The sequence below is a fragment of the Sylvia atricapilla genome, chromosome 20, assembly GCF_009819655.1.
Source record: "Sylvia atricapilla isolate bSylAtr1 chromosome 20, bSylAtr1.pri, whole genome shotgun sequence".
In the NCBI taxonomy this organism is placed as follows: Eukaryota; Metazoa; Chordata; class Aves; order Passeriformes; family Sylviidae; genus Sylvia; species Sylvia atricapilla.
Window position 1 is genome coordinate 51,013 of NC_089159.1, and position 20,046 is coordinate 71,058.

General features: G+C 55.7%; 1 protein-coding gene across 1 annotated transcript; it reads right to left on the reverse strand.

Annotated features, from left to right (window-relative positions):
• Positions 1 to 507: 507 nt before the first annotated feature.
• MLXIPL (MLX interacting protein like) lies at positions 508 to 18,734 on the reverse strand. The gene is given in 17 exon segments (XM_066333084.1): positions 508 to 741; positions 1,098 to 1,227; positions 2,349 to 2,472; positions 2,765 to 2,892; positions 3,095 to 3,214; positions 3,376 to 3,488; positions 4,128 to 4,299; positions 4,679 to 4,752; positions 5,376 to 6,000; positions 6,002 to 6,222; positions 10,045 to 10,122; positions 10,780 to 10,978; positions 11,304 to 11,348; positions 11,532 to 11,621; positions 11,811 to 11,893; positions 12,035 to 12,141; positions 18,302 to 18,734. Coding segments are annotated over 17 exon segments (2,733 nt in total). The 5' UTR covers positions 18,598 to 18,734; the 3' UTR covers positions 508 to 613.
• Between the last annotated feature and the right edge of the window lie 1,312 nt (positions 18,735 to 20,046).

A 20,046-nucleotide genomic window follows, 5' to 3' on the forward strand; every position in this document is an offset into this window, starting at 1 on the left:
GACACCTCCGACACCCTCCTAGCCCCTGTTCTCAGTCTCTGCCTTCCAGAAAGCCCCGTCAGCCCCCCAGACCCTCTTCTAACATACCCCCCAGCACCTGACCAGCCAGCCCGTGTCTTCCACACAGCCCAGGCTCCCCTCATCCCACCCCCAGCTTCTACGTCTACCCCACCCCGGTCCCTGTCGCCCTAGTCCCTGCCCTCATGCTCCTCAACCCCGGCACCCCTCCAGTCCCTGCTCCCCGGAGCCTCGGGCATCAACCCCCTCCAGCTCTTACCTTAACCCCTCCACCCCCCCCACCCCCCCTCCCCCCCACCCCCGGACCGTCTCCCCCACAGCTTCTTCCTTCACTTACCCCCAACCTCGGTTTCCCTCATCCTCCCTGGCCCCCCTCCCAGTAACGGCTTTCACCCCTTCCGGCCTCACCCCCCTCAAGTCCTGGTCCCCATCCGCTCTTCCCGGCCGTGCCCAAAGCGGCCCCGGGGCTGAAGAACTGCGCGAGATCCGTGGCAGAGAAAGTCCTTTATTGGAGGGGAAAGTGCCGGAACAGACCTCGTGCAGTCCCGGCTCCCAACGCCGGTGCCCGTGGGATACCCTGGAGCCCCCGGAGCAGTCAGGAGGAGGAGGAGGCGCCGGGGCGTCCCAGCGCCGTCACTGCCCGCGCCGCCTGCTCGGGGACCCGGGCCGGGTCGCTGAGGATGGAGGTGGAGATGCTCAGCTGCCGCAGGGAGCTCAGGACGGCTGCAGGGGACAGTGGACAGGGGGCTGGAAGGCGTGACCCAGCCTGGGGAAGACTGCAACGGTGGGACTGGTCGCTCCCGCAGCCGCAGCAGACGCGGTGAAGGGAAACCCACCCTGAGGGGCTTTGGGGTGGGCTGAGCCCGCCCTGCTAGGACACGGGTTAGGGCACTTCCGGCTCAGCTGGGGTGTGGGTGTGACAGGAGCACGGGAAAGCACTGAGCACGAGCCCCAGGACATCCCACATATCAGCCCTGCTATCCCCCAGGACACGCCTCTCCTTTTCCCCTCTGCCTTTCCCTCAGTCCATGCCAACCCAACTTGCTCAGGGTGCCACAGCCAGGCACAGGGCCACCTACTTGGCCGAAGTGCTGGGAGGGAGCAGTGCTGGTCCAGCCAGGCGAGGGATGTTTGGGTGAGGCTCTCCATGCTGGCTGTGGACACCATGCCATTGAAAGACTCGAAGAGGGGCCGGATGATGATACTGAACTGGTGGGATCAGAAGAGTTAAGGACGAGCTTTGCTATGACAATGGTCTCACTCCTCCCAGTGTGGGCATCACTCTCCTATGGCAGCAGAACAGACTTTCTTATCTGGACATGGAGCATAACTGCTGGGGCAGCAGAACAGGCCATGGAACAGTCCCAGAACTGCTAAGTGCCTTCCCAGCACAGCACCACACCTGGCACTAGTCCAAACTGCTGGGGTGGCAGCATAAGTGTCACCTGGGTAGGCAGTGGAAGAGATGCAAAACCCTTGTCATGGCTGGGGCTGCCAGAAAAGGTTGCTGAGATGCAAGACGTGTCCTCCAAAACAGGTCAGGGAACCAGCTAGCAAAGTGCTCAGGGACAAGGCAGAACACCAGCGTGTCCCATTAAGTTCCCCTGTTGCTCCCAGCCTGCAGGGACCGGCCTTGTGATTTTGTGCAGGCAGTATCGCACAGAGATACCTCTACCACAAGCATGTCCTAGAGCACATGTTGGCTTTATGATACCCCATGTACAGAGGAAGGAGGTCCCAAGCTCTGCATCAGAAGTCACCTCTGCCTTGTCCAGATGTCCTGTGCTGGATGGGACCATGGGGAGCAATGCGTTTCATCACTCTGCCACTTGGGATTTCATGGACCTCACATGATCTGCCAATGGGTCCCAGTGTGTCTAATCCATGCTCACAGAGAAGCAGATCCAGCCCTTTGCTCACAGGTTCCTTGGCCCTCAATTGTCTCCATCTCTGTGTTTCCAGGGTATGCCATACAACCACCAAGACCCCAGCTTTGTGTCTGGACCTTTCCTAATCCATGGCTGCTGCCTCTCAGAGCCAGTTACCATGTCATCAGGAGCAATTCCCTCCATAAGCATAGCTCCACTTCCCTTCTCCCTGAGGACAATTTATCCAACTGTTTTTGGTCCTTTGGAGAAGAACATCCCTCCTAACCACAGAACATCAGCATGTTCCCACCACATGACTTTGGCTGGGAAACATCTCCCTGTGGTCCCCAAAGCCTCCCAAGCTTAAGAGACACCAAGGACCCAGTAGCAGCAGATGAATCAGAGCACCTGGTGTCTGGGGGAGGATGAGAAGGAGCAGCAGGCACTGGCCCCAAAGGATACAATCCAGAACTTCCAGTTCTGCAGTGTGGAGGAGCGAACGTAATCATCAAACATTCTGCGCATGTGGTCAAAGCGCTGGCGCGTGATGGGCACTCCTGTGGCTGGCAGCTGCTCCTGGCACAGGCTGTGGGGCACAATCACTGTTGTAGGGCCATGTTTGGGAGGCTGGGAGCCACAGAAGCTCAGTAGGAGTTGCCAGTCTCTCTCGCAGGGCATGTGTGGGACCTGGCCCTACTCCATCCTGCCTCTTGAGCATTAGCCCTCCCACAGAGAGGATTGAGGAGGGACAGTCAGCTGGGAGGTCTTCCAGGGAGACCTGCGATGTCCTGCTGCCGTCCTGGTACTGCTGCTTGCCCTGCCTGGCAACCCCAAAGCAGGCAGTGCTCCCCTATCTCCCCCAGCCATGGCCCCCTTACTTGATGGAGCCATTGAGCTCCTCAATCTGCTCCCTTAGACGCTGTGCCTCATCCTGCAGAGCTGCCCGCTCCTGCTGCAGCTTGCAGATGTACTCGGCTGTCTTTTGCAGAGTAGTGGCCTTGCTGACCTGGGGGACCGTGGGGTGAGAAGGGAAGGGGGCTCAGACCACCCTTGCACAGCCGCACTGCGTGCCTGCTGTGTGCTCCAGCCTCCTGCACCACAGGCTGGGGCACGAAAGAGGAGCTCTGTGCTGTAGGTCACAGCAGGGTTGCAGTGTCTCTGGGTGATGCCATGTGCCTGCATGCCCAGGGCTGGCCCTGGATGCTCACCTTGATGCTGGGCTGAGCACTCAGTGTGCTCACCAAGCTGTGCAGCGTGGTGAAGCCAAGCTTGATGTTGAAGCGTCTCTTCTGCTCAGCGGAGATGTGTGTGATGCGCCGGCTCTCCAGCTGCAGGTCAGTGCCGTCAGGCACCTCCCAGCAGCAGGGACAACCATGGACCACCAGCCCCACTGGGGACAGGCTGGCCCAAAGCTTGAAGTGAGGGTGGATGGTGTCTTGGGGGTAGGAGGAATGGGGGCTGCATATGAAGTTGGCAGCTCCTGCCATACCTTGCTGGACTCAGGCCTTCTCAGATGGGACACGGGCTGCTGCAGGGAGATGCTAGTGCCCTGCCTTGTAGTGGGTCTTAGGGAAGCCTGGCTGGGCTTGGGCCAGTCACTGCCTGAAAAAGGGAAGGTGCTGTTATAAAGGGAGGGATAGCAACAGCACTCATGACAAGATGATGTCTCAGCACCTGGGATGGGCAGAGAGGGGCATCCCACAGGACAAGCCACCCCACTCAGCTGATGGGGATGGTCCACTTCGACCTCCAAGTACACATTATCCCAAATCCTACTAATTTTACAGATGCTCAGAAATGGGAACATCTGGGATTTGACATTTTAAATTCCCGGCATTTCTTGGGGTGGAAATTGTGTGGAGAGAGTTGTGAGGGCAGCAGACTTGTGGTGTGCATGGTTTGGTAGCACCAAACTAAACTGGGAACAACATGAGAGCCTGGTTTCCAGCAGCCTAGCTGGTTACTACGAGTGAAAGCGGATGCTTCTTGCTCCAAAACCAAGCTCCGGGGTTTCAAAACCACAGTCTGACATTTTGCTCCATTTTTGTCTTTCCCTATTTCTGCTTTTGCTGCTGGAGAAAGAGGCAGGCAAAGAGGCACTGAAGGAACCCTCCATGCTCAGCTGGATAATTGGAAATAGCTGTGATTGAAGCCAAAATGAAAATTCCCACTGTGTTTGGTCCAAGCTCCCTGCAGGAATCTCTGTGCCCTGTGGAGCTCCTTCGGGTGCTCCAGACTCACCACAGGCCAAGGTGGGGGACAGCTGTTCTGCCTTGGGGACTTGCAGGGGGTCTGGCTGGGTGCCCACTGTGTGCAGCAACACTTGGGAAGGGCTGGAGCCAGGAGCAAGTCCTGGGCTCATCTGGGCCATTCTGGAGAGGAAGGTGGCAGGCACTTTGGGGACGGTGCTCTGCTGCTGGGAGAAGGCAAAGGGAAGGGGAACTGGAGGATCAGCACCCCACGCACACCAGGTTGTCTATTGCCCGGCACTGGCAGCTGAACCCCCATGAGGGGATGGGGAAGGGGGATGTGCAGCTCCATGCTACCATCTGCAGAAGCAGCCCCAGTACCCCAGGAAAGGGGCCCTGCAAGCCAGATGTCTCTCACCTCTGCCTTGGTTCTTTTACCAGGGAGAAGAAACTCAGACCTCCTGTCATCCCCAGTCACTCACCCACATGCCCCCTCCTCCCCTCCAGCCCACAGCAAGTGTGGCCCCCCAAAGCCCATCTCCACCCCTTCCCCAGCAGCCAGGAGAAGGCAATTCCCAATGCAGGGGGTTGTTGAGTGCTTACCGGGGAGATTGGAGCTGTGGGCATGAGTCCTGCACTCATTGGGCAAGGAGTATCCAGTGCCAGGTCTTGCTTGGCTGAGGGGGCAGGGAGCAGATGGGCACTACTGCATGGGGCTGTTGGGGCTGGGGTGACTTTCCCTGCCCCAGGAGACAGACAGCCCCTCCCTGCACCAGAACTGCTGCAGCCCCTTCCCTGCTGGATTGCCCCAGAAAACAGAGATGCACCACTGGAGGAGGAGCCTGTTCTCTTCACAACAGGGATGTTCTCAGGAGCCTCATGCAGGCAGGGAGCCCCAGCCCCTCCACAAGCAAGCAGAGGGCCATGGCAGTGCCCAAGGGACCTGTCCCATCACACCCACAGGCAGCATATCAGGCAGGACACCAGTGATCCCCCAGCCTGTTGTGCCAACGGCGCCACAGAAGTCAGACTGGGGACACAGGAACTTCCCACCAGTGTCCTTAGCCAAGTCCTGGGCTGCATCTCCCTCTAAGGCCACTGAAGCTAGAGCGATCCCTCCGGCATAGCTTCGCCCCTGGGTTTGGAACTACCCCCACTATGGGGACCACCATGTGCGCTGCCCAGCATTCCCTGTGTCCCAACCCCAGGGAGAAATGGGGTCCCTGCTCTGATCCCCACAGTAGCATGCCCGCCCACCTCACTCCCGTGTCCCCCCACACCTCCCCCTCAACCCTGTTACCTGTGGTCAGGAGCTGGCTCGAGCAGGGGTTGGGCTCAGACAGGTGGGACAGGGGGTGTCCTGGCAGCCTCCTTGCCTTGGTGCCACTGGGCTTCACCTTGGGCCGCCCACCCCCACCCTGGGGCACCCCCTTGGGGGGGGCAAACCTGGGGTTGCCCAGCAGGGTGGGAGGCAGGAGCTGGGAGACAGCAGGGCTGGGGTACCCCTGGGGCCCCATGCCTGTGGCACAGCCCAGCCCTGGGACATAGGGAGCAAAGCTAGGGCTTGAGAGAGGGGAGGTAGGGTGGATGACAAGCGAGGGGTCAGGTGAACTGCTGTAGGGGAACTTAGAGCAGGGGGCTGAGGCAGGGGAGAAGGGGGGTTCCAGGCTCAGTAGTGGTGCCCGGGGGGATGGGATGGGGGAGACATAGTGGGATGCTGGTGGCTCCAGGCTGAGGCACTTGCCAGGAAAGTCGCACTGCGGTGTGGGCTTGTGTCGGAGCTGGGGGCTGAGGCTGCTGGGTGCCACATCAGGGGGTTCGGGGGGCAGGGGGGCCAGGGGCAGCTCAGAGCCCAGGAAGGCACTGTGGAGGCTGAACTGGGAGACACCACTGGGCTGCAGAAGACATGGCAGGGTCAGGGCAGGTGACTGGTACACCAACCTTAAGCCACAGGCTGCAGGCTGGGATTCCACTCACCTGAAGGAGGGTGCCAGGCAGGAGTGGGGCCTCAGGGCTCACAGGCAGACCCCGAGAACCCATCAGGGACCCTCCACTGCTGAACAGGGGCTCAGCCATGGGTGAGAAGGAGGATGGATCCTCATAGCCTGGTGTCTGAGACGGCAGGGGCCGGTGGCTGGTGAAGATTTCTGCAGAGCCAAATGGAGACACAGTAACCGGCATAAGCGGACCTGCCCAGAGAGGAGGGTGACACCCTGGGCCATTCCATGAGGGGTGGAGCTGTGCCCTATTACTGGCAACTCTGCACTTTTTAGGGCCAGGGCAGCTCCAGCGCATTTTCACACAAGGCCAATGTTGCCATATGCATAGGGGCAGAAAAACCCACCTGGAATGCCACCCAAGTGTGGGGACCCCATCCCCAACATCCAGCTGAACTCCACGTACTCCAGCCCCAGAGCTGTTCCCAGGGGTGTATGTTGCTGTATCAGCCCCAGACTGGGGCAGGGACTGTGACACCCTGGCTGGGGGGCAAGGCATAGCAGAGGGGATGGACAATCACGTCGTGACATTCCCAAGCCATGGGGATGGTCCCCTGGCATTGGTGAAAAGTTCTGTGTTGCCTAGTCCAGTGCTGCTGTGCATGCAGCCTGCGGCTAACCACATCCCACGGCCTTCCCGAAGCCGAACCGCGTGACCCTGCCACGACTCTCGCTCCCTTCCTCTCTCCTTCCCACAACCCTGGTCCTTCCGCAGCCCCAGACACCACAGTACAAAGGGCTGGCCCCACACTTTTGGCAGCTGTCTCCCTGGGCACATCAACACCATGAATGCTTTGGCTCAGTGCCTATGTCAGTGCTGGTTCAGGCATTGTCACAGAGAGGGTTTTTCATGGAGAGGATAACTGTGGGACACAGATGGCACTGCTGGATGCTTCCCTGTAGGGTGGAGCAGGAGGATTCACTGGGTTTGCTGCCTGGCACAGCACAGTGCCTGAGCAGCCACCAGGGACAGGCACTTGCATATCCTCTGGGAAGGGCCCAGCTGTGCTCTCGAGCCCTTGGCTGGCACTGGCAGTGCCAGGTCCAGGCCCTGCTGCCAGTTCTGAATGCCTGGTGTGCACAGCCATGCCCAGGGCACCATCTGTGGTCCAGCCTCCAGCACCTGAGGTGCCCTGGCTTGAACTCACAAAGGCCTGACATCCCGCTGAATCTATACCAGAGGAGCAAGCATGCCAGCACTTTGGGATGCCATGGGATGGGCACGGTGATGATTCCAGCGTGCCATGCGCTGCCATCTGAGGGGAACACTGATGTGAGACAGGAGAGAGACACTGCTGAGATGTCCCAGTCAGCTCTCAAACTGCCCCTTACCCCTTGCACAGCCATAGTGAATCCATGACCATCTCTGCCCCTCCACAGGCCAGCACTCTGTGTGCTGCAGTGCTGCCAGGCAGGAGCTTGGTCTTCCTGGGATGCAGTCCAGCCCCATATTGCCTCAGCCATGCCCACACCTGGATGTTCCTTCCACCAGCAGTGAAACTCTGAAGGTATTTATAGGCATTTGTGGTACCCAGCCTGTCAGATCTGACTGTGCCTCTCACCATGCCTGTCAGACTCTTGTGCCTCTCACTGTGGTACAGGGATGAAAGGTGGCTGACAGTCCCTGGGAGCCTCCCTTTCTCCTGCCCCTTCCTCACCCCATAGGTCTTGACCATGCTCCTCCTCACTGTTGCATTGCCCTGTTTCACTCCAGGCAGTGCGGCATGGCCAGGGCACAGCCTGCTCAAGGGAGAAGAGCCTGTATGGTCAGCAAACCACACATTTGATATCCTGCTCAAACCTGGGAATGCTCTCCAATGTGATTGGGCCTTCCCAACCCAAAGACCCTCCAGCACAAAGTCTCAGGCTTTGGGAAGGGTCCTGCTGTGCAGCAGGGCATTGCCACCCCATGGGATGGACAGCCCAGCCCCAGTGCCCAGCAACAATCCTACCTGGAACACAGTGCCAGCAGGGTGCAGGGCTGGTCTGCTCCCTCGCCTCTGCCATCAGAATTTCTCCATCTGCCTCACATCTCACTCCAACACCCGCTGCAGACACGAAATGCTTCCTCATTTGGGGATTAGTTTGCAGGCACTGACTGACAGGCACTGAACTCTGCCACACCACCCCACACAATGACAGCCCTGTGACCCCATGGTGCCCACCCCACATGCCTGCCCTGTATAGCTTTTCATGAGGCTGCTGGGTGATCCTTGCTCCCAAGTTGCCTGCTCTGCTGAAAAAGTGACCTTTTGAGACATAATTTGGTTGGCTGGCACCCAACACCTCAATCTTTTCTCCGCACTCTCTTCACAGCCCCAGAGCTACATGGCACACACAGTGCTCAGATGTAACACCTTATCACCCAGGGAGCTGTTCCATCCAGGACAAAACTCCCACCAACAGGTCTTCAAGCACCCCATGGGATGCTGCTCTGTCCCAGGACATAGTAGCCTGGCAGACCAGGAGCCACAGCTAGACTTGGGACCCTCACCAGCCCCAGCAGTATCCCTGGGCTGAGGCGCTGGACATGGTCAGAGCAGGAAGGGATGTTTCCTTGTGATGTTGTGGTCTGCAGTAATATGCATCCCATTGCCAAGAAGCACCCTGAAGCAAAACTCAGACCTTTTCCCAGGTAAAAAGCCAACCTGACAGATGTATTGGTTCAGAAAGGAACCACTGTGCTCCTGCCATCTTCTGCTGAGCTTGAGGCCATGCTGAGTCTTCAGAGAGGTGCTGGAGCTACTGCTGTGACACCATACAGGATCTCTCAGGATAAAGGACACTTATCAAGTGTCAATTTGGCCGACTTGGAGCTGTTGCACCTTCCAGCAATGGATGCCCAGGGTGCAACAGGGGCACCGGAGGACAGAAGGTGAAGCAGCAGCCATGTCAACAGACCCTCTTCCAAGCACACCTCACTCTGATGGGTTCTCTGGTTGGAATGAGTTGAGAGGGTGCTGGCAGGAGTCTTCCCACCTCATCCATCCCAGAAACATCCATCCCAAGGGCACCCATGCCACCACCTGCCCTGGCAAATAGAGTGCCCAGCCTGCTCCCTGCCAGCATCTGGTCTTGCAACACCCCACAGCCATATGGTGCAAGTACCCTTTTTTCCTCCTCCTGGAGGAAGTGGAGATGGGTCATGGAGCTCCAGGGTGCTCACAGAGGGGTCTGGAGATGCTGGTGCTGCCCAAGGCCACTAGCTATAGCTGGGTATCCACCAACTCCCACCGGCTACCACCCTGCACAGTGTGCCAAGGCCACCAGCTCTGGCATGTTTGAGGGAAAAGCTGATTCTCAATAGTGCCTTCCCCTGGCATTTGGGGACACTGCCAGAAGCAGGACATGTCCCAGCTGACTGAATGGATGTTCACAGCTCAGAGCCTGCATGGCAGCATGAAGGAGTTTGCCACTGCCCGCTTGCTGGTGTTTCCTCAGCAGCCCCCTCCCTCAGCTGAAAACCAGCACCAGATTTGTCTTTGGGCAGCTTGGCGGGGACAGTGACTTGTCCCCAGGCAATGTAGCACAGCTCAGTGCAGGGTACGAGCTCCAGGCCAACCACCCAGGCTGGCTGGGCAGTGGGGTGAGGAGGGGACTCAGCAGAACCTACTCTCCAGAAGTTTCCTCTTCCTCTGGGGGACAATTGTCCTTCCTCTACCTGCAGCCAAAATTAGGAGCTTTGGCAGTCCTGGAAATACCCTCTTTTTATAGAAATCCCCTCCCACAGCTCCTGGCCAAGTCCTTCCTGACCTTCCATGGCTCTTTCCACAGGTAGGCAGGCACAACTAGGCTCTGCCCTCAGCCCCTGACCATCTATGCTGCTTTTCCCATGCCATTGTATGTCCAGTGTTTTCTGCCTGTCTCAGCAGCTCCCACTGCTGCCAGGCCAAATGTGTGTTCCCTCATTTTAGGCAGTCATAGGGTACAGGGCAGGGTGGGATGTGGTACTGTATCCAGGCTGCTTCTTACCTGATATGTCCATGTCATCCAGGCTGGGCTGCAGGGGTGCCAAATCCGGCTGTATCATGTCAGCATTCCCAACATACGCTGGAAGAGGGCAGAGCTGGAACATCACAGCCCAGCCACTGCATCCCCAAGACCCACCTTGAGGGCTGCTCCTACCACTGCCCTGACACCTACCTGGCTGCCACATCTCCATGTCACCCCAGAGTCACCCTGTATCACTGCAGCCTGCCCTGGGCAGGGAGATAAGTGGAGAGCCAGGGCCATCCCATCCCACCATTCTGTCCCTCAGCATCTCTAGGGCCTCATCCAGTTCCCAGGAACCCAAATGAAAGGTTGATTCTTGGCACAGGACCTGGCTGGAGCTGCAGATGCCAAGGGACATGGCCAGGTAGGGACATCAAAGAGTGGCCATGGAAGCAGGACCTGCCCTGTGGGCTGGAGCAAAGTCTTTCATGTTGCTGGTCATCCTTGGGGAGCTCAGCCCTGGGACAGTGCATGCTGGTGCATAGGCAACCACAGGAGAAGGGGATGATCCCACCCTGCCCAAAGACTCCTTAAGCATCCCCTCCCCTGGTGGCTTGTTTGGGCAGGACAGGAACATCCCTTTCCCCGGCTCCAGCACGGCAGATGCCAGGGGACCCTGCGAGACGAAGAGGACATGACTGGCAGCTCTCAGGGGCTAAGTAGCATCTGGATTCCTCCTCCACATACTGCTGAAGCATGGTCTGCAGCACCTACCATCCTCGGGGAGTGCCTCGTGGGTGCTAGGCATCTGTGTCATGGTGAAAAGGGTGTCAGATATGTCCGAGAGGAAGGTGTCCAAATCGAAATGCTGCCTGCTCCCACACTCCTCTTCCTCCTCCCCAAGCAGCATGGGCACTACGTTGCAGAAGAGCTGGTTGCACCATTTCTCTGTTGGCCTCCAGACATCCTCATCCTGCATGAGGTAGAGCAGAGGAGCCCAGTGGACACCTTTGGTGGGTAGGGTCCATGTCTGGCTCCCTGGCTGCCCCCCGCCCCTCCCCCCCCCCTCCCCCCCGGCCCCGGCAGCTCCCATTCTTCCTGCAGTGTTTGCTCCCTCCAAACCTTAATGACTGGCACATTGTTGCTTCCAGAGGGTGAATCCAGCATCGCAGATGCTTAGCATTCCATTCCAATGGGCTTATCATGCCCTGAGGCTTTTCTTTGTCTTTCTGCCCAGTGCAGGTGTCCAAATTGTGCTCCCCTTTCTCCCACTTCCCACCCTTTCTCAGCAGACTCACCCGCTTTGGACTGGAGGTTTCTCCCTCCCGTGCGGACTTTCGGAGCTGGAAGGAGAAGACAGCCTGTGTCACCCCCTAGGCAGGGAGAGGTCAGGGGGCCAGCCAGCATCCCCCTCCCAAGCTGGCAAAAGCCTGTCATGTCAGCCATGGCTGCAGGTTGGGCACACTGTTCCATCCCACTGCTGGCACTGCCAGAGGATGGGGAGCAGCATGGGCAGAGCCACTCACCCGCTTCTTATAATAGATCCTCCATTTGTGGTACTCCCTCATCACCACCTCAATGCGGCGTTTCCAGTAGTTGCCCTCCAGCACAACAGCCTGGGGGGCAGGACAGGGGGTCATGGCTTAGCTCCCCAGCCCCAGCACCCAACAGCCAAGGCTGCTTTCCTTGTACCATATCAGAACGCCTTTTCCAGCAAATCTATGAAATGCAATGCATCCCCAGATCCCCACTGTGCCACACAGACCTGCTGCTGCCCCAGAGAGCTGCAAGAGACCCTGCCCTACCTCTGGTTTTCGGTGCTCATCAGCCTCCATGCCCTCCAGAGGGGTGATGAAGCTGTACACAGGGTTTTTCCTTCGTTCCACATCTGCACAGGGGAGAACACAGCTGGCTGTATCCATGCCCTATCCCTATCTCTGGACCTGTACATGACTGTTCCAATGCCAGCCCCATACCACTGGCACAGCCTGGCATCTGACAGACAGAGTGGAGTCTGGCCCATACTCACACTGGATGTACCATGCTCTCCAGATCACATTGTTGAGTCGAATTTTATCCCAGCAGAGCAGCCGCAGCCCCTTGAAATTCTTCCACTTTGGAGATACTAGCTTCCCACTGAAACACCAAGTAAAGGGGAGGCTGAGGGGCACCACCTTGAAAGATGCCCAGGGGCCACCAGCCTAGTGGCAAATCAGGAGCAGGTACAGTCGTGGCTCCACTGCAGGTGCTTGCCAGGCACTTGTAGGAGCACCTACAGGAGCATTCCAAGCTCCTGCACATCCTGGGAACAGCACAGACTTAAATCCTGCAGAGACCCATAGGAGACTTCTCAAACCCCTAAATTAAAGCACAGCACGCTGAGGCATTGATTCCTTGACATTTGAACCCCGGCTTTGAGGCGGGATCCTGCTGCCCCTGACCAAGCCAGCTGTGTCCTAGCCTTGGGGGCCAGGAAGGCAAGTCTCCTGCCCAGGTGAGATGCGTGGTGACATGCACTGTAGTGGCTCTTGCCTCATCACAGTGTTTGGGCAGCTAATTCTGACCCTCCCTTTAACACCAGGCAAGGCTTGGAAATGCTGCCTTCAGCTGGAGCAGGCAGGGGCAGCCATTGTGGAGGGTCTGAGAAGGCAGGAGAACACTGGAAGATGTTCAGGATGTTAAGGGACACTTGCTTGTTTTCCAAGACAGACATGGAGTGACACCTGTCCTCAGCCAGAGCTGCCCCGGCCTCTTCTCCACACCAATCCCAGCAAACCTGCACCCCCAGCCTGAGCAGGGCTCCCTGCTTCTCATTTCCTGGTTCCCAGAGGCAGCAGTGTTTCATCTGCAGCTCATCATAGTGGTGGTGGTGATGTCCCTGATGGGACCTGCTGTGCAGAAAGCCTCATTTCACTCCTTGTCTTGTTTCCATCCAGCCGAGGGACACAACCCCTCATGTGCAGCCACTGAGGAGGTTCTGAGGGTCCTGCTGCCCCAGGAGCTCTGCAAGGGATGCCAGGGTCCCTCTGCCTTACTTTGGTGTCCACCTTTCCAGCTCTCCCAATGGCCTCGAGGCAATGTCAGGAGCTCCAGGTGTCCCTTTGAGAGCTGGCTGCAGCTGGAAACAGCCACCTCTGATGTAATTATTGGCTACAGTGGATCACAATTCCAGAGCAAGGAGAAATTCCAAGAAGTGAGAAGTTGCAAAATGAAGAGCAAGTGAGGGATTCTTTTTCTGGGATTTTTTTTCTTTTTTTTGAGCTCAGGAGAAAAATTCCAGGGGCCATGTCCCTCTCCAGCAGACAGTCTGTACCAGTTTGTAGCCTAAATATCTTGATGCTGCTTTGACTCCCACTTTTCCTTGGTACATGTGTGAAGCAGAAAAGGTAGACACTGAGCTGGTGTCAGGGTGCTGTATCCCCTGTTCCCAGCCCCTCCAGGTGCCACCAGGCTGTGTCCCCAGGGAGGTGCTGGGGATGAGAGTGGTATACGAAGCCTCTGATGCATTCATTCAAGCTTGTGAAACTTCTAAGTGTGCTCAGATAATGATTTTTATGGGTTGTGTTTTGACCTGCCTTGAAATCTGCTTCTGGCAGAGGGGGAAGACTGGGGCCCCTTACAATTCCAGAGTCTGATACAGGGATGTGTCTAGGAGCAGGTGCAGGAGTGGATGTGGATGGTCTCCTGAGGGAGACCCAGCCCGACACATGGCCCCAGGGCCTGGGGAAGGAAGTCACAGACCCCAGTCTGTGACTCCAGCCTGCAGAGAGTTAAGGCTGACACTGACCACTCCACTATTACTAGGATTTTGAACTTTCCCCAGGCACACAAGGCAAACAGCAAGATGGTGCCAAGTAGAGGAGCCAATGGAAGGGACAGAATTCCTGGGCACATGGCCAGATCCTGCAGGTCAAGGCCATGTTCCTCACTCACAGCCAGCTGAGAAGAGCAGCTTGAGCGTGTGGGACACACCTTGGCCTCGTGTGAGGCCAGTGGGCCATGGCTAGGAGTTGCTGTGGGGCCTGGAGGCAACAGTGAGATGCCTTTGAACTTTACCACCAAATGCCTTTTCCCCTCCTTAATGATCCTTTTAGTTTTGGGGCTCAACAGGCTGATCTTTGCTCCCTGCTTTGCCTTGAAAAGGGCCCCACCCTTCCCTGCAAATATCTCCCCTGGGGAATGCAAACTTCACATTGAACTGCGGGAAGGGTACAGGGTGCCCCAAAAAGGCTGGGAGTCCTGCTGCCCTACACAGGAGGGGGACACAGATCCTGCCACTGGCTACAGGGTGTTTGTGGTATAGGCTGAGGTGGCAACAGGGCTCAGCCTGGGTCCAACACTGGCATGGGTCCAGCAGTACCTTGTTTGTCTGTGATTCATTTACCCATCCAGCAGTTTCAGGTGTTGCAGTCCTTGATTTCACAGCAACATGGGTACTTTCCTCTTCATTAGCAGCAAGAGGAGCAGGGAAGAGAGGAGTGATCTGGAGAAATGCAGGGCTGCACCAGCACACTAGCCCAGTCCCTCTAAACTATCCTTGAACAGGATCAGCCTCAAAACCTAAAACTGGGGAATGACAGAAGAAAGGAGCTGCAACTCCTGCCACTAATGACAGCAGAGCTACAGTGCAGCATGGGTGGGTTTAGCCCAAGCATGAGCCTTTCCCACTCATCAGACCCCCTAGAACGGAGGTCTTCTTGCCAGAAAAAATGGGGTTGGATTATGAACTCCAGTGAGTTCATCCCTGGAGTCTCTGCCTGGTGTTCACTACCAATGTGTGAGCATTTAAGGCACTGTGAATTAGAGAATCAATTGCAGCAATTCCTCTTCTCCCAGGGGAGACACAGGCTGACAAGAGGATGAATTAGTAGATACCTTGTTTTAAATTACAAGAGAGGCTGACTGTATACTCCAAGTCACTTCCCGGTCTGATGTCACTGTTTGCCAATTCTCCTCTCTGGAGCACAAGACAGATGTTGCCAGGTAAGACCACGAGTGAGTGCAGTTCGCATCTCCCAATCTGCCCCAGTTTTCCTTCCTTCAGGAGGATGTTCCCAGGTCAGTGATTCCCAATAATAAGTCACAGGAGGGGGTGTGGTGGTGGAGAGGATGAGCCTTCTCGTGTTAAGGCCAGTGTGAAGGAGCTCAGCTCCACCCTCAACTTTTTTAGTAATGAGATGCAGCCAGGTGGGCTGAAGGGACAACATTCTAGGGAAGGATTCAAGGAATGCAGGATGTTGCAGGAGAAGGAATGGAAAAAATCATTAAGCAGGAAGCTGCTGTAAATGTCCTGGAATATAGGAAAAAAGAAACTGCTTCATCCTAGCCTTGGGAGGAACACCTCAGAGAGGGGAGTTGCCTTTCTTTAGGGGATCTGAGGAAACAAGTTACTGCTGGAAGCAAACCCTGATGTGGAGAGAGCATTTCTTTACCAGTAAGGAACAATGCACAGTCCTGCCAATGGAAGAAAGGTTAGTCAAGGCCCCAGAATGATTGCTCAGACTGAGAAAGGACTGCTATAATGCCTTTGAAATGCAGAAGAGGAATGCTGGAGAGGGGAGGAATTCCAGCTATAACCATTGAAAAATACTTAGGGAAAGTTGTGAGTTGCCTTTGAACTGATGTGAGCCCAGACAGCAAAGGATGGATAGCTGCAGCAGTCACAGCTCACCAGGAGACAGGATAGTTTTCCCCTCTGCTCTACACTGTTAGGGCCAAGTCTGGACACTGTGTTCAGTGGACAAAGAGGGAGGTTTACAAACTGGAGTGATCCTGGACGAGGATTACCAAGGTGGTTGGGGACTAATATACATGACAGAAGATGAGTATGAGGGATGGGTTTGTTCATCATGAAGGAGGCAAAGAGAGAATTGCCATCAGCTGCCCAAAGGAGGAGATGGAGCCAGACAGTTGTATCTGAGAAAGGCCAAAGGGAAATGGACATAAGAATTGGAACAGGTAAGGCCCAAACTAGAGCCACAGACAGCAATTCCTTGTGGCGGAGGGGCAACTCTGGGCAGGTGGTGGGCTCACATCCTAGGGCTCCATATGTCAAAGTGATGGCCCTGAGCAACCTGACCTGGTTTTGGATCTAGCCCTGTCCTGCACAAGGTTTGGATGAGGAACTCCACAAGTGCCTCCCAGGTGACAGCTTACAGTGGTTTCTCCTTGGTTAGGAAGCTAGTCTGAGTTTAACTGTGGGTGCTCTCCTGAGGGCTGGAGGATATTGGGCTGGTGACCCTGGTGACTGAGGTTGTGCTGCTTCTAGGAACCTGGCTGAGAGGGGAGGTGTGAAATGGCAGGTGATGCAGAGAAGTATCAAATCAGACAACACTATATGTAGAAATGCTCCAAGAACACTTAACTCCATTTTCCTACCCTGATACCTTTCTTCAGCTGCTGCCTACAAATGTGTCAAAATACATTAGCAAAAGAAAGGCAGAGTGAGCTGGGATTGTCCAGCCTGGAGAAGAGAAGGCTCCAGGGAGACTTTAGAGCCCCCTTCGTGCTTAAAGAAGGTCTGACAGAGCTGGAGAGGGATTTTGGACAAGGGCCTGGAGTGACAGGACAAGGGAGAATGATTTTACAGTGTCAGAGGGCAGGGCTAGATGAGATATTGGGAAGAAATTCTTCCCTGTGAGGGTGGTGAAGTCCCAGCACAGGTTGCCCAGAGAAGCTGTGGTTGCCTCATCCCTGGAAGTGTCCAAGGCCTGGCTGGACAAGACTTGGGTGAGTGTCTCACTACATAGGAGCCAGTATCTGCACTGCCATGCTCAGTGCAGGAAGGGAATGAGCCACTGAGTCCAGGGGATAGGGAGAACTGGAGCAATGGAGCCCTGACTGCAGTGGAATGGCCAACCCCCAATCACATACAGTACTCCAACTGTCAAAGCCTTTGCACCCTGTCTGTTTCCACTCTGACTGGGAGCTCTAGAGCACAGGGGCAGACTGAAGCTGCCTTGCACCTCATGAGTCTATAGTTCGAGCACCCCGGTGTGACAGGGTCTGTTTCTGCAGCCTCAAAGCTGCAGGGCTTAGGTATGGAATTAATGGAGTTGGGAGAGGAAGAGAGCGTGAGACCACCAGTGTCTCTATGTCCCCTGTTTGTGGCATTCAGGGGTGACCTGCTCAATTAGGAAGCATGATTGTCATCTGGGTCACCCCACACTGATGCTCTCTGTTCTCCCACAGACCACTGCCTTCCCCAGCTGCTTGCAGCAGACCTGTGCTGTGCTGGCTGCTGGCAAACTGGGATGATCCCATCCACCATCTGGGATATGGTGACAGGTCAGATGTGCACAGCTATGTGGGAACTGGTACCCGTGGAGTGCTGTCTCTATGCCCAGCATCCCCAAGGATGTCCTGACAGTGACCACATTTCACATTGCATTGAGCATTCAAGGACTCCAAGGCAAACCTGAGAGCTCAGCCACTGGATGAGATCCTGGATGAGGCAACAGGCACTTCTTCAAGGCTGCTTTGCTGAGGTTTTGCTTTCACATGGTAGGACTATATTTCTATCATCTAGGTTTTCATGTTTGGACATTTTGGGAAAGCTGTGCAAGCAGTTTGGCACTGACTCCAACAGAGCAAGTCATGCTGATGCCATGTGAGAGAGAACTCATAACCTTGGGGCTTGTCAAAGGAGGGGAGCTGCCTCCCAGAATGTGGATCATGGCCATAGAAGACACATTGCAGTCTGTCCTGTTGTCACCAAAAAGCTGTAACTGGGCTTTGGCAATTTGTGTGGCAGGGGAACAATGCAGCCACACATCTGATTTGGCAGGGGAGAAGGAGGAAAGCTTTCAGGAGATCTTGGACAAAACCCATGCAGCCATCCAGTCCCAAGTGCTGCTGCATGTCATGGAATAACCTCAAGACATGGGGACAGAGTCAAGGATGGAAGCCAGGACTCCTGTTCTGGGCTGGATTGCCAAAGATCTGAATGTTAGCTGTCCACAGAGTCGCTGCTGCTCTACAGAGTGAGCTAGATCTCACCATAGGGGAGATACAGCTGGGCACAGGGACACCAGATCTCATCGGAGAATGGAGGAAAGTCAAGGTACACATAAACAGAGAAGCTTCTCACCTGGCTCTGTAGCAAACAACCCAACATCAGCTCTTTCCCCCTGAAACTTTCCAGGATGGCAATTTCTGAGCATATCACATCCCGTGGAGAAGAGGAGGAGGAGGTCAGATGGAAACAAATTCCTGGCTAGGGAACAGGGCTCAGCTAGCGTTCTGCCTTCAGCTAGCTGGGGGTCCGTAAGACACATGCAAGGGCTCTGGGACTCACCTGTACTCCAGGCTCATGCACTCAAAGAGCCGGGTGAGGGTTGGGTCGATACTCCGGGGATCAGCCGGCTCAGGCTCAGCATGGTGGTGTCGTCGCCGGGGCAGTGAGTCGCTGTGTGGGCATGACACCATGAAGTGGCCGCTGTGGATGACCTGGGAGGAGTTCTGTGCTGCAGTGTTGGGTACTGTGCCGCCCACAGCTGCATCCTCTGAGTCAGAGTCAGAGTCAGAGACGGGGCAAGGCCCAACTGGAGGCTCCAGGAAAGGTCCTGGTAGTCCCACCTGAGCTCCTGCCATTTCTGCTGCCTACTGGGGAGCCCTTTTGGATCTGACCCAGCACTGTGATCCACGTCCCAGTTGAGCTGAAGCCCTATAGGCACTGCATTGGCATTGAGCACATGCTGTTGGGCCCTACACGCTTCCCTCCTAGGCACCTCCTTCACCCAGCCCACATAGTCTGTTCCTCGCTCCAGGGTTCAGCAGTTGTTCCCCAGGGTGGATTCACTGCCAGCCCTATTTATAGTGCTAGTGGCTGATCCCGCCCATGGCACACCATCAGCAGGACACATCCAATAGGCACCAGGCACCAGCCACCATGGAGCTTCAGCTCCATGCCACCGTCCTGCTCCAGCAGTGTCCTGACAACTCCAGCTTTTACATCCCCCACACACCTGGGGAGGAGCACTTTGGGTCCCCTGTCCCCCCTTGCTGTGGCCAAGGGTTGGCTGGCAGTCGGCTCTGTTTACCCAGAGTTAATCGCTGATCCCAGGTGCTGGTGGAGTGAGGAGCGGGCAGTATTTACCCAGTGCCTCTGCTTTAATGGATCTCCCTGCACTTTCAAGGGAACAAATACAGATTAAGGGACACAAACAGGTAAAATTACAGCAACGGGCACTCAGCTCAGCACAACATAGCCCAAGGCACTAAGCCAAGTGCTGAGCTGAGAAACAGCCCCAGGAAAACCTGCTCCAAGCTGTGACCCAGCAGGAGAAGGGATACAAACAACAAATGTGAGAAAGAACAGCTATGAGCTTGAGTATGGTGGGATTTACACACCTTGTGATCTGCAGTCCTTGAAATCAAAGAATCATCAACTCCTAGAATGATTTGGGTTTGATGGGACCTTAAAACTCACCTCATTCCATTCCCCTTCCACTAGACCAGGCTGGAACCTTCCACTAAACTAGGGACACCTTCCACAAGTTGCTCAAAGCCCTGTCCAGCCTGGCCCAGAATACTTCCAGGGATGAGGCAGCCACAGCTTTTCTGGGTAACTTGTTCTGGGACCTCACCACCCTCACAGGAAAGAATTTTTTCCTAATATCCAGTTAAAATCCACTCTGGATTGCTTTCACATCTGAGGTTTCCTGAGAGAGGCAGGCAGGCAGGACTTGATGCACCAACCCCCTGCTCCATGACAGTAGATCTCGGATAAATACAGGATGTGGAATGTGCCATCCCAGCCAGACCTGTGTCGCAAGCATCCACTCACTGACCTGAGCCACAGAGGGACACAGCACATATAATTTTAGACTTAAACCACTTCTTTTCTGTCTAGTTTCTGGCAACTTCTTTCCCACCCCCACATTCTGGAAGGAGCACACGTTCCTAGAAAACACCCAGGCACAGATCTTAGGTACCTCTGATGGAGATACAGTATAAATAGATGGGATAAACCGAACATAGATGCTGCAGGCATTGGAACCCTAACCCAGTTTGTAGATGGAGCTGAATATTTTCCATACC